Source organism: Salvelinus alpinus, chromosome 3, assembly GCF_045679555.1.
Source record: "Salvelinus alpinus chromosome 3, SLU_Salpinus.1, whole genome shotgun sequence".
Taxonomy (NCBI): Eukaryota; Metazoa; Chordata; class Actinopteri; order Salmoniformes; family Salmonidae; genus Salvelinus; species Salvelinus alpinus.
The window spans coordinates 39,883,897-39,906,353 of record NC_092088.1 but is presented as its reverse complement, the minus strand read 5'-3'; the positions used below and the strand labels follow the sequence as shown (position 1 = coordinate 39,906,353).

Below are 22,457 nucleotides of genomic sequence, written 5' to 3'. Positions count from 1 at the left end.
GATGTGTATGAAGTCCCTGACATGGAGGTAGGTTTGATAACCAACGGCTAATACATTACAATTAATAGTATAGTTAATGACTGTAGGACTATGCTTGATGTGTCCCATGTTCTCTTTCATCTAAAGGAAAACTCTCCTCCCCCACTGAGCAGGTCAGTTCTGGTTCAGGGACGGTAGCACTTTTCAGACCGGGTCAAATGGGATCAACATTTCCCATGACAGAAATACAGTATCTAAATATCTATTTATTGGAAAAGACACAAAACTGACAGCTTTTTTAAATTAATTTTTTACAGGCCTTCCACACTCCTCAGAGTCCCTACACAGAGTTTGCCCCCTAGAGCCAGCCCAAGGTGCTAACAATGACTACAACCTCTTCTGGAGACCAGGAAACATGGATTTTATGCATGATTGCCATTGAAGGATAAACTATTTAATAAACATGAGGTCGTTTTCTTCTGTTTCATTGCCACACTGACATGAATAATTCATATGTTCTCTTCTCTCTCCAGAATGCACATAAAGAATTGTCATCCCATCCCAGTAAGTGCTACTGTACCAAAGAGACTCTGGACTTTGTACCTGACCCCAAATACTTCCTTTGATGAGATAGTAATAGAACAGTAAAGATTGGATATTATCAGCACTGGAATCATTAACCGTTTTTTTGTTATTGTCATCCAGATCCAGGAGCCCATAGATGATGATGAATATGAAGTCTGCAATCCAGACACAAGTATGTATTCATCCATATTACCACCATCAGCCAAATGACTAAACCTTTGAACATTAATGTGACAATTATACATTCTAAAAGAAAACAGACAACTATTAACAAAGAACATTGTTCCATATCCTCCAAAATATTTGGTGTACTATGTTGGTAGTTACTTCAATTGGCTAATTATGCCATCTAGTGGATTGCTTGATGCAAAACAAAAATGGAACATTAGTAAGTTGCATGGACTCACTCTGTGTGCATAATAGTGTTTAACATGGTTTTTGAATGACTACCTCATCTCTGTACCTCACACATACAATTATATGTAAGGTCCCTCAGTCGAGCAGTGAATTTTAAACAAATCGTCTTGAAAATCTATGGCAAGACTTGAAAATGGCTGTCTATCAATGATCAACAACCAACTTGACAACGCTTGAAAAGAATAATGTGCAAATATTGTACAATCCAGATGTGCAAAGCTTTTATAGAATTACCCAGAAAGACTGCTGTAATCGCTGCCAAAGGTGATTCTAGCATGTATTGACTCAGGGGGTTGAAAACTTATGTAATCAAGTTATATTTGTGTTTATTTTTCATATTATGTTTTACACATTTTTTTTTTTTAATTCTTCCATTTTGACATTACAGAGTATTTTGTGTAGATCTTTGACAAAAAAATGACAATTTAATACATTTTAATCCCACCTTGTAACACAACTAAATGTGGAAAAAGTCAAGGTGTGTGAATACTTTCTGAAGGCACTGTACATGAGACACAACACAACATACATTACAATGAATGGAAGTTAAAAGATTATAAAAGAGCATAAAATAACTTAACATTGTGTTACTTAACAGAACTTACTTTATATGTGTGAATTTACTGTATGTCATCTCTGTTCTCCTAGCTGGCAGTACAACGTCTGGGGAAAAGCCACTGCCTGCACTTCCCAAACCAATGCCCAGAGAGATGTACGTGTCACTCACTAAAATTATATATCATATTTTCTATTCATTGCAGGCTGCTTGTTCACTTAGAAGAGCACCGGAAAAGTCTGGTTTCAGGGATTACCTAACTCACATAATCCTCTCTATTTTAGGAAGCCATTGAAGCCATATTTTAAACCGGTAGGGGAAACTCAAAAATATATTTTGGGGAAAAAACATGTGAAATTCTAAATTCTATGGGAAATGGTGCAGGGTGAAAATGTTTGTCTTTTTTCAGAGGCCAGATATTGCATCCGGGGGAAATGAAGGTAGTTACCTATTCCTAAACTGATTTGATTTCATAACCTTTTATGCCTATGAAATGCATTACAGTACATAAAACACACAATTCAATGAATGACATGTCTGTATTGCTGTAAATTGTTAAATCCAGAAAGTGTTTATGCGGTCATCCACTTGCATAATAGTAGACCACTGTAACACACTCTCTTGCTATATCTGCTTTTCCACAGGCACAGCACTGGCCACGAGGCACATTAACCAGAAACTCACGGCCACACCCCAGCCCTCTGAATACAAGCGTGCCAAGTAAGAAACATCATGACTTCATAAGAAATCTCTCTATTTTGCGCCATGCAGATCTCTCTTTATAGCCTGGCCCCAGATCTGGGGCAGGGGAAGAGTTAGCAAGACAGCACAAACCGACATGCGTCAAGGCCAATATAAATGATCCCGGAATGTTCTTCTTTTCTCTACTGCAGGATTCCTCTGCCACAGATGTTGACCTCTCACAGTAAGTACAGGTCTGAGAGAGTCATGTTGATTACAAATGATATGCAAACGGCCACAGGCAGATGACCATAACATCGACCCTGACAGTGACACAACACAGCAAATATTTATTCTGTGAATGGATTCTGCTGTCTCTATACAACACTAAATGAGTACTTTTTAAAATGTATTTTTTACTGTTTTCTAATTCCCAGAAACTGATAGAGGAACTGTAGCCACAGATGAAAATGGGTTAACAGATGCTGAAGAGGTGATAAAAACTTGACCTAAATGTCACTATTTTATTTATAACATACTACGATGTAGCTCAAAATACTGGTGATGGCTTGCACAATGCATGGATGAATACACTATTGAAGTTTGTGAAAACTGCAAAGCATATTAGAGCCACATGGACTTGACTTTAAACACACTTTCTTGTTTCCGTATTTTTGTGGTTGTTGTAGGGGACAGATGTCTTGAAGAAACCCTGGTATGCCAGCTCCTGTGACCGTAAGACAGCTGAGGATGCCTTGGTTCGCTCAAATAAGGCGAGTCTCACTCACATGAATACGGACAATTAAACATACTCTTATTATAATCACGGTCTTAAGATCAACTTGCATTTTTTAATAAACTAAATCATAGGTGTTAGGATAAAAATGAGACTTTGATTGCTCCAGCTGACTGTACTGTGCATCTCCTTTGTTTCAGGATGGGTCCTTCCTAATAAGGAAGAGCTCTGGTCAGGACACACAACAGCCATACACTTTAGTGGTGTTTTACAACAGTAGAGTCTACAACATCCCAGTGCGCTACATCCAAGCATCGCAGCGGTACGCACTTGGAAGGGAGAAGAAAGGAGAGGAGGTAGACAACATCTCATCTTGACGGGCTACAAAACAATGTTCTGATATCCATGAAATATAGATGGCCTGATTCCTAACCTATAGGCCTGACACCTCTTATTGTATTCCCTCAGCGTTTCACCAGTGTTTCCCACATCATTGAGAACCATCAGAGGAACCCCCTGGTACTGATTGACGGCCAGAGTAACACCAAGGACTCTACCAAACTGTGCTATGCTGTGAATCCTTAGGCCTCACTAGACCCTATCTAGTCCTATGGACCATCAGGGATTTAAGGTTCGGACTTGGAGTCACATTCCAAATCAGTGCGTCTAGTGTAAGACCTGTGTGCAAGTCATCAGGCAATTTGATGCTGCTCTCAGTCTGAAATTACTGACCATCTGTTCAGGGTTTGTGACAAACAGTTGGATTAGTCTAGTCACATTCACCAGCCATGGCTATCCAAGCAAGACCAGAATAAAATTGACTTACTGTAATGTGCTAGTCTCTCTAGACAGACGGGTTGCTTTTGGCAATGTACCAATGCTCCAGCTTAACACGTCTGTACGTAATATAACGTCGGTTGGACATAGAGGAACTACATCACTGCCTTCTCCACCTGTTGCACACATCCCCCGGTCACAGAATAGAAACTATCAAGATGATGATCACAGGTTATTTTTAATGAGTGCATTTGGTAATTGGCTAGTTTACATCAACTACCTTCACTAAAACCACTGCAAAGGTTTTACCTGCAAACTTTGTATCGTGATTTGATGGGCGAGGTGCCTGTCTGAAGAGGACCCCCCTGGAACAATTTTTCCCTCTTTTCGGAATGTACTAAGTCAGTCCGTCATGATTACCAGACCCTAGTCACTGTTGTGGCCTAGGGTCGTGTTTCCGAGACTGGTACTGTGCCAATTCAGTAAAATAGTTCATGTGTGTACATTTTCAAACTTGTGTTGAACATTTTGCATTCTATGGGGTCTTTTCCACCAACCAAACATGGCCCCTCGAATAGTGCCATTATGTATTCTTAAAGAATAAAATATTGTAGAAGTATTATAAATAGAAAGTAACTACAGTAAGCGTGAATGGTGTATGATGCTGGTAAGCAACACCAATAGAACAAAGAAATGTCTGCAGCATTGCGTTTTATAACATTCTTTAGTTGTGTTCATTAACTCAAAATTATTGATATACCTTTCCTTTCTTAATTGTGTTACCTGACTTACATACATATTCAATAATCACACAGATATTGTCAAACTATTTGTATTTATTGATCTGTACAACACATAATGCTACCAGGTGTGTATCAAGATAAATACATATTCGTTGTGTAAAGGTCAGGCACTTGGAGAAAAACAAATATTTCTTAAGTCAAAATTGTACCTCTTTCCCTGACTTCTCAATACTATTCCAAACCAGGTACGTCCTATAATTCATCCATGCCAGAGAAAGAGAGAGAGAAAGAGGTGCCTAGAGGGGTTGCTGAACATACGCGCCATTACTATGATGCACTGTGATTGTGATGTGGAGAGACACTTTGACAATTTTCTGTTTAAATGCAGAAATACATGGTGGGTGACTAATGCTGACGTGTGCAAGCAGAAAGGGTATGGTCCGAAAGATGTACTATGTGTATTTATGATTTGGGTCCATTTGACCAATGGTCCTGGGCTGACTAACTAAAAGTATCCCTGCCATGGATACTGTCAGAACATAAGGAAACATACAGTAACATGCATATCAATATTGTCAAAAGCTTCATAAAGTGAGATAATGGGAAGAAGTATTCACTGTCTGTTCATAATCCTATTAAAAAACATCATTTCAAGTCACAATAGGAATTTCTTTCAGAAAAACAATATTTTGCATGTAAAACCAGCATTGTTAGGCTATATGCAGACATGCCATCAGTCATCCTATAACATACTATGGATTTTGTTAAATTATAAAAAGGTGGATACTTTGGACTACTCCTGCTACTAGTGCAGGACTAACTTAACAAAATGTACTATATTTGAAACCATTCATATTTTTGGTACGTACTGTATGCATTCAAACAAAAACAAACACATTCACTATTTTCTATGGCCAATAACAGAGGGGGGGGAATAAAACACAGTGTACACCTGAAAATCAGAAATAAAACGTCAAATAATATAGCTTTTCAAAAATAAATTGATAAAGCCTAGTAACATAGGAAACCTGCCATCCCCTCCGAAATCTATAATCATACCACACACACACTATACATACCCGTATAATGTTAAATGTTCATGTTTAGAGCTTTAGGAGTATGGCTCATTCGTGTCCTTATTACAGTGTTCTGTGAAAGAGTCCCTATGACAATGTACTTACATCAACTTATATAGCATTTCATATTGGCTAGACATAACTGAAACAACAAATAGATTGCATCCTATCTAAAAGGATGATAGCACTGAAACATAAGTGGGTTTCAAATTAAATACTTAGATATGAGCAAATGAAAAAAGAAACATTAAAAAAAGAAATGCAAATTTTACCTGAGTGTTAGAGCCCTGTATTTTCAAAGAACTCATGTTGTTACATAGATTTTGTACACTATTATTTTGTCATCATTATCAACATTATTCTCTAATAAGACAGTGAAATTTATTTCATATTTTCTGTCCATTGCTTTTGTGCAGAAGCACCTTTCTCAACTTTGAATCCAGTGTAGATTACATTATGACTTTTCACATTCCAGCTTATCCCACTCTTTACTAGATTCCATCAGATGGCGCTGGCCATGTCCAATCCAAACCTCCTGATCACTGAAGACTCGGCCACAAAACCAGCAGCTAAATCGTAATGGAGGCTCAGTGCTGTGTGAGATTACTTTCACCACTTTGTACTTCTTTCTGCTCATCTTTTTCAGCTTCAATTTCAAGATGAATCTCTCTTTCACTCTGCTCTCAGGCCACATACGTTGATGAGAGATGGAGGTATTCGTTGGGGCATTTGCCCTTAACATATTACAACCCATGCCTGCAAGGGCCTTCAATGTTTTTCGAGACAGCAGAACTTTTTGGACCTCCCCTTTGTACCTGTGGACAGTTTCCATGATATTTGTAACCTCGGGAATGTCTGTGTCTGGGTGATTTAGCACTACAACAGGCTGGTCTCCCCTTGGACGTGTAATGAGTTGAGTGGGACTTAATGGCAATAGCTTCAGGGTCCTCTCCACATCTCTAGGGCCTGGCTCCCAGTGATGCGCCGCTGCTGGTGAAGCCTCTTCTTCTTCCACAACTTTGTTGGAGGGTTTATTGGCTTTTGAGGGGGGCTCAGGAGAGTCCTCTGTGGACAGTTTGCTCTGCCTCTTTCCTCTGACTGTCTGTTTATTTTGCTGTGGTGAGAGGCAAATCCTGTCAAAGACCTCCTGTTTTCCTCCATCTCTTAGTGTGGTATTGGGAGGGAAGTCCTGAGAATAAACATCTGGAGTGTGGACTGGAATCTCTGACCAGTTTGTTATACCTGTTGAAATATTCAAAAAGAGAACAAATCACAATTAGTTCAGTAAAAAGGGAAGTAAACTGCTACAATAATGTCTATCCATACAACATAGAGTGGCATGGACAGAATCATACATGACAGGTAATCAGAAGTAAATAAGGGAAATACATTTAACAAATCAGATTTAATTAATTTCAGCAAGATAGTGTTGATTACCTTGTGGGGAAGTAAGGTAATTGAGTATTGGGGAGGGAGACACCATGATGACCTGAGCTTCTGTAGTTCCAACCCCTTCCAGGTCAGGCTTCTCTTCCGTATTCTTATCATTTCCATCTGATTTGGCTCCATTTGATACATGAGGTAGGCCTACCCTTGGACAATCTTGGCCATCTAGGACATGATAATCCACGCCATTGTTCATTCCTTCTGTGTTTTCAGAACTGACATTAGTGTTTGGAAGCTCCACATTTTCAAAATGATATTCTAGGTTACTCGTTGTTATGGTGCTTGGAGGGATTTTAGAACTTGGCTGACTTTTCTCGACAACGACTAAACTGTTCTGGCTCATAGTGCAACTTTCAGATGCAGTGTTGTCTTCCTTTGTCTCAACGGAATGCAAGGATGCCTCTGTTTTGTCTGATGGTGTAACCTTAACAACCAAATGCTTTTTGCCGTCCACCATTTTGAAACCCATGGCCTCTGTAGTGCAATTGGGAGGAACTAAAATCGTATTTTTTACCATGAGGGCACTAAGGTTGTTAACTCTGGAGCTGAAATGTCCAAGGTTTGGAATAAAGCCTCCCTCTGACTTTGACGACCTAGTGACCACTTTGGAGTTGGTATGTTTCTTTTTGCCATTTTCCGCTGACAGTGCTCTTTTAAGAAATTGCCTCGTCTCCTCCAAAGTTTTCTGTGGGTGCTCTAGTCTGTGGTAATTGTTCAACAAACCTCCTCCTAACAGGGGAAGAGGACCTTGTGACATCCACTGCATTTCCTTAACTGGGTTCTTCTTCAGGAGGAGCTTTAATGCTGGTGATGATTTTTTCTCTACAGTTTTAGGGCTGACCACTTTCTTTCTCCCCCTTTTTTTGTCCCCCATATTCTTGGAAGAGCACAGAGCCTCAGGAAAGGATTTTAGCTTTTTCTCACTTTTCTCCATTGTCAACTTCGGCACTTTCATGTCCTCTGCCGTATCTTCACAGTGATTCACATCTTTGGGTTCTGCGTCATGTCTTTGGTGTTCCTGGCCAACCCTTGTTTCCTGGTTCTCTCTATTTTCTTGAGTTTGATCATATTCTACTAACTTTAGGGTTGAAATCGTGCCAACATAATTTTGTGTCAAGAATGATTCTGGACAACTGGGTGGCCTGGTCTTTGGGGGGATAGTTGAATTCGATTGGCATCCGTTTGCATTGGAGTCCCCAGCACTAGTTTGACAAGCAATCTTCTCTGATTCCTGCTCAGTGACACACAATGACGTCTTTGTTGTGTCAGAGGTCTCTTGCTTTGCTGCTGGTGTAACCTTGAGAACCAAATGTTTTTTGCCTTCCACCATTTTGAAACCAATGGCTTCAGTAGTGACATCCGGAGGAACTGAAATCTTGTTTTTGAGCATGAGGACAGTGATGTCTTTGTCTGTGTTTGTGAATCCAGGATTGGATATCATGCAGTTTTCTGAGTTTGAAAAGGAAGTGATGGCTTGGGGCACATTTGAAAGTACAGTCTTAAGAGCTTCGTTCCATGTTTGCCCACCTGTTTCAGCAGCCACAGACTTCTCTAAAAATTGCTTCGTCTCCTCCAAAGCCCTCTCTGGATTTGACAATCTGCAATATTTATCCAGAAATCCTTCCCCCGGCAGAGAAAGACAGCCTTGTGACATCCAGTTATTTTCCCTCACTGTACTCGTCACTGTGTGCTTCAGTCTTGGAGAGGAGTTATCTACTGTTTTAGGACCAACATCTTTAATTTTCGGCTTGTTTTTCTGGCTCTTCTCTTCACCATGAATGGTGGCCATGTGCTTTGTGATGATATATTTTCGATGAGATTTATAGTCACAGAACTGGCAACTGAAGCGGAATTGTGCTGTTTTGGCCATGAGATGTCTCATCAAATCCTGGTCAGCAGGACCTGCTTGCGGCGCAATGTTATGTAGATACAGGTGCTCCAAAAATGCTCCTATATCTCTTGTGGAGAACTTGCACTTCTCACAACAGTAGTGGCCATTCAAGCTGTGGTGCATGTTTAAATGTGTGGTGAGCTGCAAGAGGGTGTGCTGGACATTGTCATTGCATATGTTGCAGCTGACAAAAGTGTCTCTGTGGCCTAATTGGTGGACTTCAAGGCGGGAGAATTCATGTGTAATAAAACTGCACATGTCACAAGGAAAAATTGGTTGGCTTCCTGGGTGAGTCTCCTGAAAGTGCCTCAGTAAGTCATTAGGGCTGAATTCTGTGCTTTCCTTGCATTCAGAGCATGTAAACCCAAGTATATTTCTAGAAACCTTTGTCACATGTTGACCCTCTTGTGCTTTAAGGGCTGTCTTCTTCAAATACGTCTGCTCTGTGCTTTTCTCCATGTCCTCTGTTATCTTCTTTGGCCCATGCTTATCTTTACTTTGCATGACTGGGGGCTGAACGGCAGCTTTCCTGAGACGGAGTCGTTTGTTCCAGTTTCTGTCATCATCGACAACTTTTATATTACCTCGAGCAGGGACATCTAATTCAGCGCGTGCTGGATCCATATCAATTCAGGCCTCTGTAACAGAGTTAAAAGAAACAATCAACAATTGATTTGCAAGCCAGACATTCATTATAGACATTGAACTTCTGACCTCATTGTAAAAAACATAAACAGTCAACCATATTGATTTAACTTGGTTTGATATTTTTGAGAAAAGATGCGTAAATAGCCCAGGACAAAACATTTTCACCAATTATCCTGATCTGCAATCATTTATACAAGAATGATGCTGTGTTTTATTACCACAGTCAATAAGTGCACATTAGTGCAAACTCTTGTAGTGCAGTAGTCTTCACTATAAGGCTAGTACTCTGCAGCCTACCTGCGTGGTGTATTGCCTGACTAGTGCATGTTCTCACAACATAACCAACAGCATGGGTCAACCTTATCCACCTGTTGCAGATTCAATGTAATTACAATTCAGACTATTTACTATAGTGGAAATGTCTTACTCCATAATCTTTTACTCAAATGATGTGCCATGTAAATTTCTCAATGTGACTGACCAAAGGACTTGCAATAATCCACCAAATCTGACAAAAAATGCATTTGTAATGGATCTCAGTCGAAGAAAAGATTCTATGCTAAAGCACACCTGTTCAGATTATATCCCAATAGGTCTCAGTAGAAGATAATGTTAACGTTATATGCTAAATTGGTTGCTGGCCGCAAAAAAATATTACAGAATGTCAACTTTGCATCAGGTCAAAACTGTCAGCCATTTTTATTGTGCTATTTGACTTGACCAAAACAAACACACTGAGAAGGTTCATTAACATGTAACAAACAAACGCGTTAATTTATTGTTTTAAAGCAATTCATATTTTTGCTTCGACCATCACTCATCTTCACCTTTACCTCACTGCGTTGTAAAACATTTACTCTGAAGTGTGAGCTTTCGAACGGCTGGCTGATTTGCCAATTGATTGATTTGAATTAAATACACATGAAGAGCTTATGTTGTGACAAAGTGCACAGAAAAATTGCACGACAAAAAGTTAATATCATCAATGTATCTCAACCAAAATGTATTTACCGCTGAGTAAAACTCCGATATAATTGACAACGACGACATAATTCGAGACTTCGGTTGGCTTTTACCTTTGTTTTGTAGGCTTGACAGCTCAGCGAATGGCAGCCATGACAGCTTCATCCGGGGATTACGCGGAGTTGAGCGAGAGCTGTACAACAGAACGGATGAATAATGGCTCATGCACCGTTTAGCCTACATGACAGACACACGGCTTGAATATACTATCCAAAAGTGTTTTATTATATCGCTAGTCGGTATAATCCTTTTTATTTACTGTTACTTTCAGTACGTGCAGCTCCATAGTTTATAACAGTGTTATAACTGTTCGAGGGACTCATAACAAGATTGCACTTCCTTTGCCCCTCCAAATAGCCTACTGTTCACTGAACCATCTCTTCTTGGTATTTTGTTGTCAGCCTGTCAGTGAGAAGATTATTATGAAAAATAAATACAAAAATGTAGATTGCACCCTTAAAAATAATAATAATACGATGTAAGGTAATTACTGCTGGGTAAATGTTCACTTGTATGTGATAGGCTATTTGGGTAATATATTTGTTAGCAAAGGAAGGGAATAATCCCCTTTTGACCACTTTGCTAGGGGTGGGATTGTGCCTCAATCAGACCAAAGAAGCCTGCTGATTAAATCACATGAGACTAAAGATTCCGGAGGGAGGAAGCAGGAGGCTACGTGCCCATGTCCTTTGCTGCTTGCGCAATGGAAAAGGTGTTGGACTAACAGATCAGGGATTTGTGTTGAAGACATGCTTGGGATACAGCGCTAATCAGTGGCTGGTATGCATGGATGCCAAGGGCAACCATGCTTACCCAAAAAATGAAGAAAAAAACCCCTACAAAAATATATATTTCGTCCCTGTGTTTCATAATTTTCCTTCAATTCGCAAGAGGCTGAATGTATCTCACAGGAGAAAGCATCCGAGCGAGCGAAACAGCGCCCCTCTGTCTCTACGTGTAGGCCATCTGTCTGATGCTGTCTGGTCCAAACGAGTATGACATTGTTGCCGTCCGTAGCATTGAAGGCAAGAGAAGCCAGAGAGCATCTGGCCTACCTTGACAAAAAAGTATAACACATGTGCCAATCAGGTTGAGCTAAAATGAGCCAATCAGGTTGAGCTAAAATGAGCGAGCTCAACTCTGAATGGTCATGGCGCACAAACCAAAAAGTGTGAAGGGAAAATTCTTTGGATTTTGGCGTAACTCCCATCAAATCCAAATGAGAGGATATGTCATTGACAGAAAAACTTAGAATTGTTACATATCGTTGTGTTGTTGTCTTCCGGTGGCCAGCTAGCCAGCAAGCTAAAATGGGCCCTTCCTAAATTAGCCATGGTGGAGATAGGGATTTGGACTCTTTTTACTTAATTCTCCAATAATTATAACAGCGATTCTGATTCTAACATTAATTAATATATTGTTGTGCCCCTGCCCCGAGAGGTTGGAAGTTCAATATGTAGCTAGATGTAGGCCTAGAAGACAAATTGTAACTAGCTAACGTTGCCCATGAATAGAAGTTAGGCTAGCGACGAAGGATTTTAGCTAGGTAGCCAAGGACATCAAAAAAGAAAAGCGTGTACTGTATGACAGTGACAGACCGTTTCGTCAAAATGAAAGAGAGGATAGCATTGGCGTTTCTCTACAAGTAGGGTGAGTTGACATGTTTTTCTAATTGGAGCTAATTGTTTTTGATATCTTTTAGTTGTCACTATTAGACTAAGCAGAGGTGATTTGATTATGTTGAGGAAAAAGAAGAAACCCGCACACTGCTCTTTAGTAAGCTTTACGTATCGGCCTCACGGCTTTCGTGAGTTTTTTTTAAATTAGCACCATTATGTAGACATAGCTCCACCCACATCCGTTCCACGCATCGAATGTGGTTGGATGTGAGGGAAAACAGACTGCGCCGGATATGCCACTCCACAGAGGACTCTCTAGAAAAAGCAGCGAATGTGCGTAATTGGTTTCTAAGAAGAGGCTACTCTTCACAATGTGTGGATGAAGCTCTTAGTTTGGTATTGGGGGAAAACATTAGATGAACTGCTACATAAAATACCCACTAGAGCTAAAGAACACTCTGTAATGTTCACCACCACATATACGTTGTACTCTCGAAAAGTAGGAGATGTTGTCAAGAAACACTGGCATGTTTTATCATCGGACCCAGCTTTGCCAGCTGAATTTAAGAATCCACCACTAATTGTATATTGGAGAGGTCGCAATTTACGCGATAAATGGCTCCATGCCAACTGCCAGCCGCAAAAGCAAATCGACCAGGCTCTTTTACGCCCTCTTCGGAATGGTAGCTATAAATGCAGAGGTTGCGCACAGTGCAACAATATGATGAAGTGTGAATATTTCTGCCACCCACATACAGGAAAACGGTTCCAAATAAATGACATTATTACCTGCTACACCCCCCCCCCCCCCCCCATGTTATCTACATGATTACATGTCCATGTGGGCTGAGTTATGTAGGTAAAACCTCTCTTTCTCTCAAACATAATTTGTGAACATAAAATTCAATCAGGAGAAACGACAGGGATGATCCAGTCGTAAAACATTTTAATGACCTGAAACATGACATTTCTAACTTTAGATTTTGTGGCATAGAGAAGGTTAATATATCAGTGATATAAATAATACTCTGAGCAAAATGTGTTTCTGGATTTTCACCCTCCAGACAGAAATGCCTATACGTTATGTTGTAAATGTGAGTATTAATTATGCTCCCATTTCAGATTACTCTGATGTTTTTCTTGCGCTGTACCCAATGATGTATGACAACTTGCTTGGTAGGTCTATGTCCTCATTGTAGTTTTACAGACGTGTTTAATACGTTTTATGTACACACTTTATTTGAATATTTATGAAAAGCACATTGTTATATTTGGTAGCACTTATTTGTTTTCCCTCGACTCCAACCACATCCGATGCGCGGAACGGATGTGGGCGGGGCTATATCGACATAAGGGCGCTAATTAAAAATACTCACAAAAGCTCTGACGGAGGCCGATACGTAAAGCTTAATAAAGAGCAGTGTTACTATGAAGAGCAGTGTGCGGGTTTCTTATTTTTTCTCATTTTATTCAACTGTTACCATGCACCTGCAAAAAAAGATAGCTCAGATGTGCGAGTGCCTTTTGAATTTTGAAAGGTGAAATGGTGCTGGAATAATGGAGGCAGCTCCTGTTTTCTTTGTGACTTGCTGTAACTCTCTGGGGTTCAATAGTTGTTTAGTGGTCTGAAAATGTTGGAAACATTAACTTGCTTGACCATGCTGCCGGTCATGTAACTACTGTCTGTTACTGTACATGCAATATGTTTTGTGGACTTCACTGGACAGAGGTTGCTATCCGGTTTTGTGATAAAACAAAGATATGGTTGAATTTATTCTGTCACTGTGTCCTCTTATTGTCTCGGCCTTCAGGCTTATATATCACGGTCGCAAGGCATATGAGTTAACAGGTTATAGAGCAAACAATGGAATTATCACAACACATAGTTTGTAATATGTCTTTTTTTTGGGGGGGGTGGGGGGGTCTTGGCTTCCCCAGTGATTTTAACCGCTACTGGCGCTAATTGGAATCTTTTCAACAGAGCATTTAGTCGTCTTTTGTAATCCGTGATGATATTCATTTAGCTGCTTGAAATTACGGCAATACTTTACCTAAAGCATATGGTAATGATTTATTCTTTGTTACAAGCATGTATGAGTTATAATAGACTTATAATAAGTTGTCTCTATGTATGACATTTTCAACTGACTCAAAATAGTTATTTAGTGAAGATCATTATGAAATTATAATAAGACATAAGGGGTAATACATGCTTAAGACAAGTCTTATAATGCATAATAACAGCATCATAATGCATTACTGGCAAGTGTTACACAAATGACTCCTAATTTTGCAGCAATTGTTCAAGAAGTCTCATAGCCTGTGCTGGGTTTTTGGCTGTAACATTGTTGTCCATCTCTTTTTAATTCAGATGACCACCTTGGAGCGATTTTTCACCTATATTTGAAATTTGAAAAAACTCAATACAGAGAGGGCCATCAAGACTAGTAAACCCTTATAAACACAGGAAGCTGTGGAGAGCTGTAGAATAGAGTGGACTGAGACATATTTGTGTGAGACTTACTCAATTGGCACAGCACAGGCTCCAATACATAATAGAACAAATCTTTTTTCAAAAAATATATTGAGTATCAAATTTTAAAAAATTATTAACATTTTAAATGTGAATGTATTTGTCTTTTCACCCTTACAATCATTTCCAGATAATGTTTTAAACAGAGGTTGCATGAAAGTACATTAAGGATTACTTGTCCTATACTGTTCAAACGTATTATTAAGTTATGAGTAATGGTTACGAAATCACCAAATTGAACACTTTCTGTGGTACTAACAGTACTTCCATTCATTTCACTTGCAGCGTTGGCCCCCTCTGTCAGACACTGACAAAAAATAGGCCTACACCAAACAATGCATATTGAGCAGCCTATTCGCATTTTTCTTGTTTGTAGTCTTCAGGAGGTCTGGGGGGCTGATGTATAGTTCTATAACGATGAAAGTTAGTTATTTGCAATCCCTTGTTCGAAAAGAAAACATTGGTACCAAATATGCGGCTGTAAGTGGTGCGGTAGTCCGTGTACATTTCCGTGTGCAGGCATGCATGTGTTTTCTCATGTCTTACATGACCATAATGGGAACGAGAAATCATGCGCATGCTAGCACACGGAAGAGTATCGCTCGAGTCCAACAAAATCCAATAAAAACGTGTCTGGACACTTCTATAACATTCAATTTACATTAAAAAAAGATAGATTTGCTTAAAAAAAAGTGAACTTTCCTTTGAATTTCACGAGCCAAATTCAATATGGAAGGTTTGTCATTTTTGTGTGTAATACCACTACTATCCACTGGAGGGGAGCAAAGCTGTACTCATTCGAAGCACAGGTTGCAGGTGCTTCCAATGGTACCTGGTTGAAACGGACAGATATAGTTTGATAAAATCGAACAAAAACTGAAATAAAAACAGCGTAGTCCTCGAAATCGGACACCAGTCAGCTCATGGGTTTATTAAAGGCATTTTGTTATCACACTGGATGTTATGAATTCCCTGCCAGTGACTCTAACACAATCTCACAGCCCTCTCTCAGAGACACAAACTTTCAGACTTTCTGACTCTTCAGTAGGCACCCCTCCGCCGGCAGGAGCCTAGCATGCTAGGGGGTCATACACTGGCCCTTCACATCTATGACACTGGCCACTGGTTGGTCGCTAGGGGCTATTCCCAGGGGTCCAGTCATCGGCCCATCGGCCTGGCTCTGCAGGTCACACTCTTCTTGCAGTCTCCTCCAAGCAGAGAGAGAGAGCAGCAAGCTCACCTCTGTCCTGGACAGCAACATCTCAATTTTCTCTCTGGACCAATGGTAGGCATGTTTCAAAACCACTACCATTCCCATCATTTCCATACAATGTCTGTTGTATGTCAATAAAGTATCCTTTTGTGTGTAACTCTGTGAGGTTGCCTCATTCCCCTCTTACCGGGGGAGGTGCTAGCGGGTCACAGATCATCCCAAACGGAGTCGTTCTTCAACACTGCACAATCAGAGGTGTCTGATACTGACCTAAGCCTAAACTGATTCCTCTTACACTGCTGTGTAAATCCACCAGATCATGACGTAGGGCGCTACATCTTAGGCCTATCTACCACCAACCAGCTGAAACAACTCCAGCTTTTTTTGTATTTGAATGGGAGACATGAATTTAGAATGACTATGCTAGTATCCATCAAATTAGAAACAGGTCAACCTTATACTGTGTTTTAGGATGGGGTAAATATCATGGTATAGGCTACACAGTAAAGTACTTTCCCAGCCATTCATTTCAGACATGACGTTTATTAATTCTGAAATGGACATTTACTGTTTTGATGTAATAGCTGATATTACTCACGGGGCACCTTTCTTCATTAGAGGCTGTACACCAGCATTCCCCACACACTGCCCTAGTTCACTACCTGAGAGACCAAGATACCAACGAATACCCATCAAACTTTATTCTAGATCTGTCTGAATATGTTTTGACGTTTAACTATTTGTGACCCGTTACAGAAAGCTGGGCATGTGACGCACGTTACTACTTCACAGGAGAGGCATTTGAACGTCTTTTTCATCAGAAATGCCTTCTTGAACATGTGAACTTTCATGTGCCTTAATAAAAAACTCTTATGTAATCTATAAATAAAATGTGAAATTACAAAGTTGTTTAGACATGGAGAAAATACAGAATCTTGCCTAGCTATGATTGGTTGAGATAATAAGGGGGCTGGGATATTCACGAGAAAAAGAGTCCATTCCGTCACTCAAGGCTTCTCTGTAAAAGGGCACATCCTGCTCTCTGCTACCGCGGATATTTGAAAGATCCATTAACTAAAATGTTCATCATCGACTACATGCAAAGTGTAGCTACAGCTTTCAATACCAGTGTTGTCCTGAATACAGCTGCTGGTATCTTATCGACACAACTCTGTCTTCTGTGACTAAGTCAGTCGGGACTGGTTGAAGCCGAGTGGGAAGGATTATTTAGAACGTGTTTCAGTATGCCGTGAATCATCGTAATCCATACACCGATAAGAGTCTACAGTTAAAATGCCAAGATGGCTACATGTACTGTACATCAGATGATCAGGTGCATCCTGTTTCTACAACTTGATATGTTAAATTAAATTGATTGGACATGATTTGGAAAGGCACACACCTGTCTATATAAGGTCCCACAGTTGACAGTGCATGACATAGCAAAAACCAAGCCATGAGGTCGAAGGAATTTTCCGTAGAGCTCCGAGACAGGATTGTGTCGAGGCACAGATCTGGGGAAGGGTACCAAAACATTTCTGCAGCATTGAAGGTCCCCAAGAACACAGTGGCCTCCATCATTCTTAAATGGAAGAAGTTTGGAACCGCCAAGACTCTTCCTAGAACTGGCCGCCCGGCCAAACTGAGCAATTGGGGGAGAAGGGCCTTGGTCAGGGAAGTGACCAAGAATCCGGTGGTCACTCTGACAGAGCTCCAGAGTTCCTCTGTGGAGATGGGAGAACCTTCCAGAAGGACATCCGTCGCTGCAGCACTCCACACATCAATCAATCAAATGTATTTATAAAGCCCTTTTTACATCAGCCAATGTCACAAAGTGCTATACAGAAACCCAGCCTAAAACCCCAAACAGCAAGCAATGCAAATGTAGAAGCACGGTGGCTAGGAAAAACTCCCTAGAAAGGCAGGAACCTAGGAAGAAACCTAGAGATGAACCAGGCTCTGAGGGGTGGCCAGTCTTCTTCTGGCTGTGCCGGGTGGAGATTATAATAGTACATGGCCAAGATGTTCAAACGTTCATAGATGACCAGCAGGGTCAAATAATAATAATCACAGTGGTTGTAGAGGGTGCAACAGGTCAGCACCTCAGGAGTAAATGTCAGTTGTTTCTTCATAGCCAATCATTCAGAGTTAGAGACAGCAGATGCGGTAGAGAGTCAAAAACAGCAGGTCCGGGACAAGGTAGCACGTCCGGTGAATAGGTCAGGGTTCCATAGCCGCAGGCAGACCAGTTGAAACTAGAGCAGCAGCAGGACCAGGTGAACTGGGGACAGCAAGGAGTCATCAGGCCAGGTAGTCCTGAGGCATTGTCCTAGGGCTCAGGTCCTCTGAGAGAAGAGAGAAAAGAAAGAAAGAGAGAGAGTTAGAGGGAGCATACTTTAATTCACACCGGACACCGAATAAGACAGGATAAATACTCCAGATATAGACTGACTCCAGACTGATCCTAGCCCCCCCGACACAAACTATTGCAGCATAAATACTGCAGGATATAACCTGCAGGATATAACCCCATCCACTTTGCCAAAGCACAGCCCCCACACCACTAGAGGGATATATTCAAACCACCAACTTACTATCCTGAGACAAGGCCGAGTATTGCCCACGAAGATCTCCCCCACGGCATGAACCCGAGGCCTTCATAGTAGTGGCTAGACGGAAGCCACTCCTCAGTAAAAGGCATATGACAGCCCGCTTGGAGGCACATAAAGCACTCTCAGACCATGAGAAACAAGATTCTCTGGCCTGATTAAACAAAGATTGAACTCTTTGGCCTGAATGCCAAGCACCACATCTGTAAGAAACCTGGCACCATCCCTACGGTGAAGTATGGTGGTGTCAGCATCATGCTGTGGGGATGTTTTTCAGCAGCAGGGACTGGGAGACTAGTCAGGATCAAGGGAAAGGTGAACAAAGCAAAGTACAGAGAGATCCTTGAGGAAAACCTGCTCCAGGGTGTTCAGGACCTCAGGTTCACCTTCCAACTGGACAACAACCCTAAGCACACAGCCAAGACAACGCAGAAGTGGCTTCGGGACAAGTTTCTGAATGTCCTTGAGTGGCCTAGCCAGAGCCCGGACTTGAACCCGATCGAACATCTCTGGAGACCTGAAAATAGCTGTCCAGCGACACTTCCCATCCAACCTGAAAGAGCTTGAGAGGATCTGCAGAAAACAATGGGAGAAACTCCCCAAATACAGGTGTGCCAAGCTTGTAGCGTCATACACAAGAATACACAAGAAGACTCAAGGCTGTAATCGATGCCAAAGGTGCTCAACAAAATACTGAGTAAAGGGTTTGATTACCTATGTTAATACAAACAATAGCATTACTTGTTGAGTCAGACAAGCATCATTTTATTTTTAACTTTATTCTTTAAAAAAATTATCGGTTGATCAGATTAGAGCCAAAACAAAGTAGCAGTTACTGGAATTACTCAACAGAAATTAAGCATGGGAAACATACAAGACATGAAATGATACATTTTATTTTCATTCACAATAACTGACATAACTGGGCCTCTTGCGATTGCCATATCAACAGAGTTGATTAGGAATTTGTTTCAGTGCACCTCATACAAACAAGACAGTAAAAACATTATCACAAAATAAAAAACATCCATAAAAGCATTTGTATTTTATCAATACTCTAGATCTTGAGGGCCTCTGTACATACTGGTGACAAGTGCTAACCAGAATAGTATTGTCCTCTAAAGTGCCAGTCAAAGAAAGCTACTAGACTATTGAGACACAGACGCAGCCACAATGTGTGTCCTCAGGGTGAGGAGATGTTGAGGGTGCCACCCGGGGTTTGGCAGGAGGCAAAGAACTCCTTGCGGGCGAACATGATGACCTCGCTCAGTTTTCGTAGTAGCAGGAACTGCAAGTCGTCGACCCATCATGGCTTGGAGCTCTGGGTGCTGCCGCTGGTACAAGGCATGCTCCACCTTCAACTCCTGTAACACACATGTCAGGTCATGTTGGAAACTTAGGGGTTAGTGGTTTGTGTGTGTGTACCTGTGTATGTGTGTACCTGTGTGTACTTGGGGTAGGACCAGTAAGAGCCTCATGTTGACAGAGAGCCCACCTGCACTCGGGTGGCCAGGTGCCTAAACAGGAACAGGATATGACGACAAAGAGAGAAATGGAGCACTGGTGTCTTGTATGTAAATTACATTTGCTTGATTTATTGATTGTTTAAGGAGTGACCTCTTACCCGTCAGGTAGGAAGTAGCAGTGCCAACACTGCCAAGTGGCTGGGATGTCCTCCAACTGAATCCACTGTCCTCTCCACCCCAAACACCTCCACCACCATCTGCTGTCTGCACCCTAGATCCCTCTGAAGACAGATAGACCTGAGTGTTGCTGCAGTACTATGCATACTCCGCCTTCAACTCCCCCTATAACATACACACAAGTCACGTCATGTTGGAAACTTAGGGGTTAGTGGTTTAAGAGTAAGGGGCTAGGGTGAGAGTAGGGGGTAACAGATGGCTTGAGGGAAAGACTAATATGTCACCTTCAGGAACTTTGAGGGGATCTGCATGTCCTCCCACACCAGACACCTCTTCTCAAACACTGGCTCATCCCTCACCTGATACCCAACACACAAACATGTAAATAGGGGAACACTCTTAATAGTGTGTGTGTGTGTACCTGTGTATGTGTGTATTTGGGGCGAGAGCAGCAGGAGCTTCATGTTGAGGGGAGAGTCCACCTGCACTCGCTGGCAACGTACCTTAACAGGATATGACATCACAAGTAGAAGTGATGTCCACTTACCCGTCAGGTAGGAAGTAACAATGCCAACACTGTCAAGTGGCTGGGATGTCCTCTCCACCCCATATCCCTCTGATCATATATAGACAATACATTAACCACACATGGTCAATAATAGACGGTCAAATCAAACACAACTAAGAACACAAACTTCATAGAACAGTGAATTTGTAGCTAGGCAATACCGTTAGCTAGCTAGCTTGTCTAGCCACAAACACAAATTACAATCACTTGAGACTGTGTGGTTAGCTAGCTGCCCTAACGGTAACGTTAGCTTATGTTAACTACACTAGGAACAAAATCAAAACGCACCCTCTCCTTTCCCGCCTACCTTGACAGTGCTTGTTTTCCGATATCTGAAGCGAAAAACGGAAAACAAAAAAGGTAGCTTTCTGTCAATTTCGATCAACTTGAAATAAAAGAAAACGGATAACGAGTGGTGAATCACTATTAGTCATCCTGGTTAATGTAGGATAGCCATTGTCTAGAAGGTACACGGACCCTGCCGGCCTAGTCTAGGATCAGATGGGGCCATTAGTGGAATATTGGTGATGTTTTAATGGGTGTAGAGTTAGTTGGTAGGGCAACTCCAGTACCGTAGGTGGTGGTGTATGCACCTTTCAATTTAAAGAAGAAGCAGACAAAGATTTTTAGAACTAGACCAACATAGACCACAGCCTGTCGTTTCAAAGGGAAACAAATGAGCCATAGTGGGCAGAACAAGCAAGGAGGTGGGCAGAGCCAAGCACGAGCTAACAAGAGGTTAGCATGCATTTGCATAGTTCCGTTGTGGAATGCCTACTCTGTAAAGTGCGCGTGTGCAATAACTCAATTCGCCTTTGCACTCCTTTTTTTTTTCATTGGCAAAGGGTAAAGTCTACAAAACTTTGTCTACTCTGTTCGTAACAGATTGTAGTTTTGGGAACAGAAAACTATTTTGAAATAAAATGTTTCATCGATGAGTAAATTAGCAGAATGTCGGCCAAAATCCACCTCTTCCATCTTCTCCCACTGCCGGTGTTGTGCCAAAAATCTCTCCCCTGCCAGAATTCTCCACCCCTTCTAATTTCCATAATTTCTGGCTAGAGTCAAAGACTTTATGTGGCAAACATCAGAGCCAAATACTTTCTATAGAACAAACTTCACGTCAGGATAGGCAACCGAAATTAATAATAAATGTGTGTGTGTTATATTAAACATAGAGGGAGTAAAATGTTGGCAAGCAATAAACATTTCAAAACAACTATGGCAAAATTATTATTCTTACACTTAAAAAAAAAACTAGTCGAATAAGACATAGGAGAGATGACGAATTTTGTCAGAGAGATTTATTTATAGACGAATACAAAATCATCAGCGGATTTAAGTACGGGCGATATGGGCAGCCGCTCTGGGCGGCATCTTGCCGGGGGCGTCCCCGGGTGCAGGCGGGGCGGGCGCCATACAAGCTAGAACAGCCACATACACTTGAAACAAAAAGCCAAACCGAAAACTTTCTTTCTGCTACTAAGATCAGTGAAAAGTAGGCTAAACTGACAACAGAGTGAAGAGCTGGGGGGGAATTCTGGCAGGGGGGAGATTTTCGGCACAACACCGGCCACTGGGCTTCCTCTCGCTACCATATACATCTGGTGAAATATCTGTCTCATTGTTCTATCTGTGAAGCAGCTCTTTGGCTGTGCTTTTGCATTAGCACCCATTGCAGCAGCACCGTTAGAAAAAAAGATTGCAATTTTAA

At 41.2% G+C, this 22,457-nt stretch overlaps 1 protein-coding gene and 2 long non-coding RNA genes across 10 annotated transcripts in view; 1 reads left to right on the top strand and 2 right to left on the bottom strand.

Annotated features, from left to right (window-relative positions):
* Positions 1-5,135, top strand: part of LOC139570690 (B-cell linker protein-like) — a 31,663-nt gene extending 26,528 nt beyond the window's left edge. For 6 of the 7 annotated variants that reach the window (XM_071392794.1, XM_071392792.1, XM_071392798.1 and 3 more), the window contains 14 exons: positions 2-27; positions 127-152; positions 297-353; positions 513-543; positions 679-736; positions 1,630-1,693; positions 1,822-1,849; positions 1,947-1,977; positions 2,182-2,257; positions 2,431-2,462; positions 2,656-2,711; positions 2,908-2,991; positions 3,155-3,310; positions 3,423-5,135. In XM_071392794.1, coding sequence (XP_071248895.1) covers positions 2-27; positions 127-152; positions 297-353; positions 513-543; positions 679-736; positions 1,630-1,693; positions 1,822-1,849; positions 1,947-1,977; positions 2,182-2,257; positions 2,431-2,462; positions 2,656-2,711; positions 2,908-2,991; positions 3,155-3,310; positions 3,423-3,539 — 842 coding nt within the window. In that variant the 3' untranslated portion in view covers positions 3,540-5,135. The remainder of the gene's footprint in view (position 1; positions 28-126; positions 153-296; positions 354-512; positions 544-678; positions 737-1,629; positions 1,694-1,821; positions 1,850-1,946; positions 1,978-2,181; positions 2,258-2,430; positions 2,463-2,655; positions 2,712-2,907; positions 2,992-3,154; positions 3,311-3,422) is intronic. The other variant, XM_071392793.1, reaches the window with a different exon arrangement.
* On the bottom strand, positions 4,550-10,891 carry LOC139570691 (uncharacterized). 2 transcript variants are annotated; one of them, XR_011674146.1, is made up of 3 exons: positions 10,547-10,891; positions 6,988-9,525; positions 4,550-6,792 (listed from the first exon to the last, which is right to left on the bottom strand). It is a non-coding gene; the product is annotated as an uncharacterized lncRNA (long non-coding RNA). The 2 variants fall into 2 exon arrangements; XR_011674145.1 differs by having other exon boundaries at positions 10,612-10,891.
* An 8,521-nt stretch (positions 10,892-19,412) lies between these two features.
* Positions 19,413-20,665, bottom strand: LOC139570699 (uncharacterized). The gene is made up of 4 exons (XR_011674148.1): positions 20,460-20,665; positions 20,157-20,340; positions 19,974-20,049; positions 19,413-19,896 (listed from the first exon to the last, which is right to left on the bottom strand). It is a non-coding gene; the product is annotated as an uncharacterized lncRNA (long non-coding RNA).
* Positions 20,666-22,457: the final 1,792 nt, after the last annotated feature.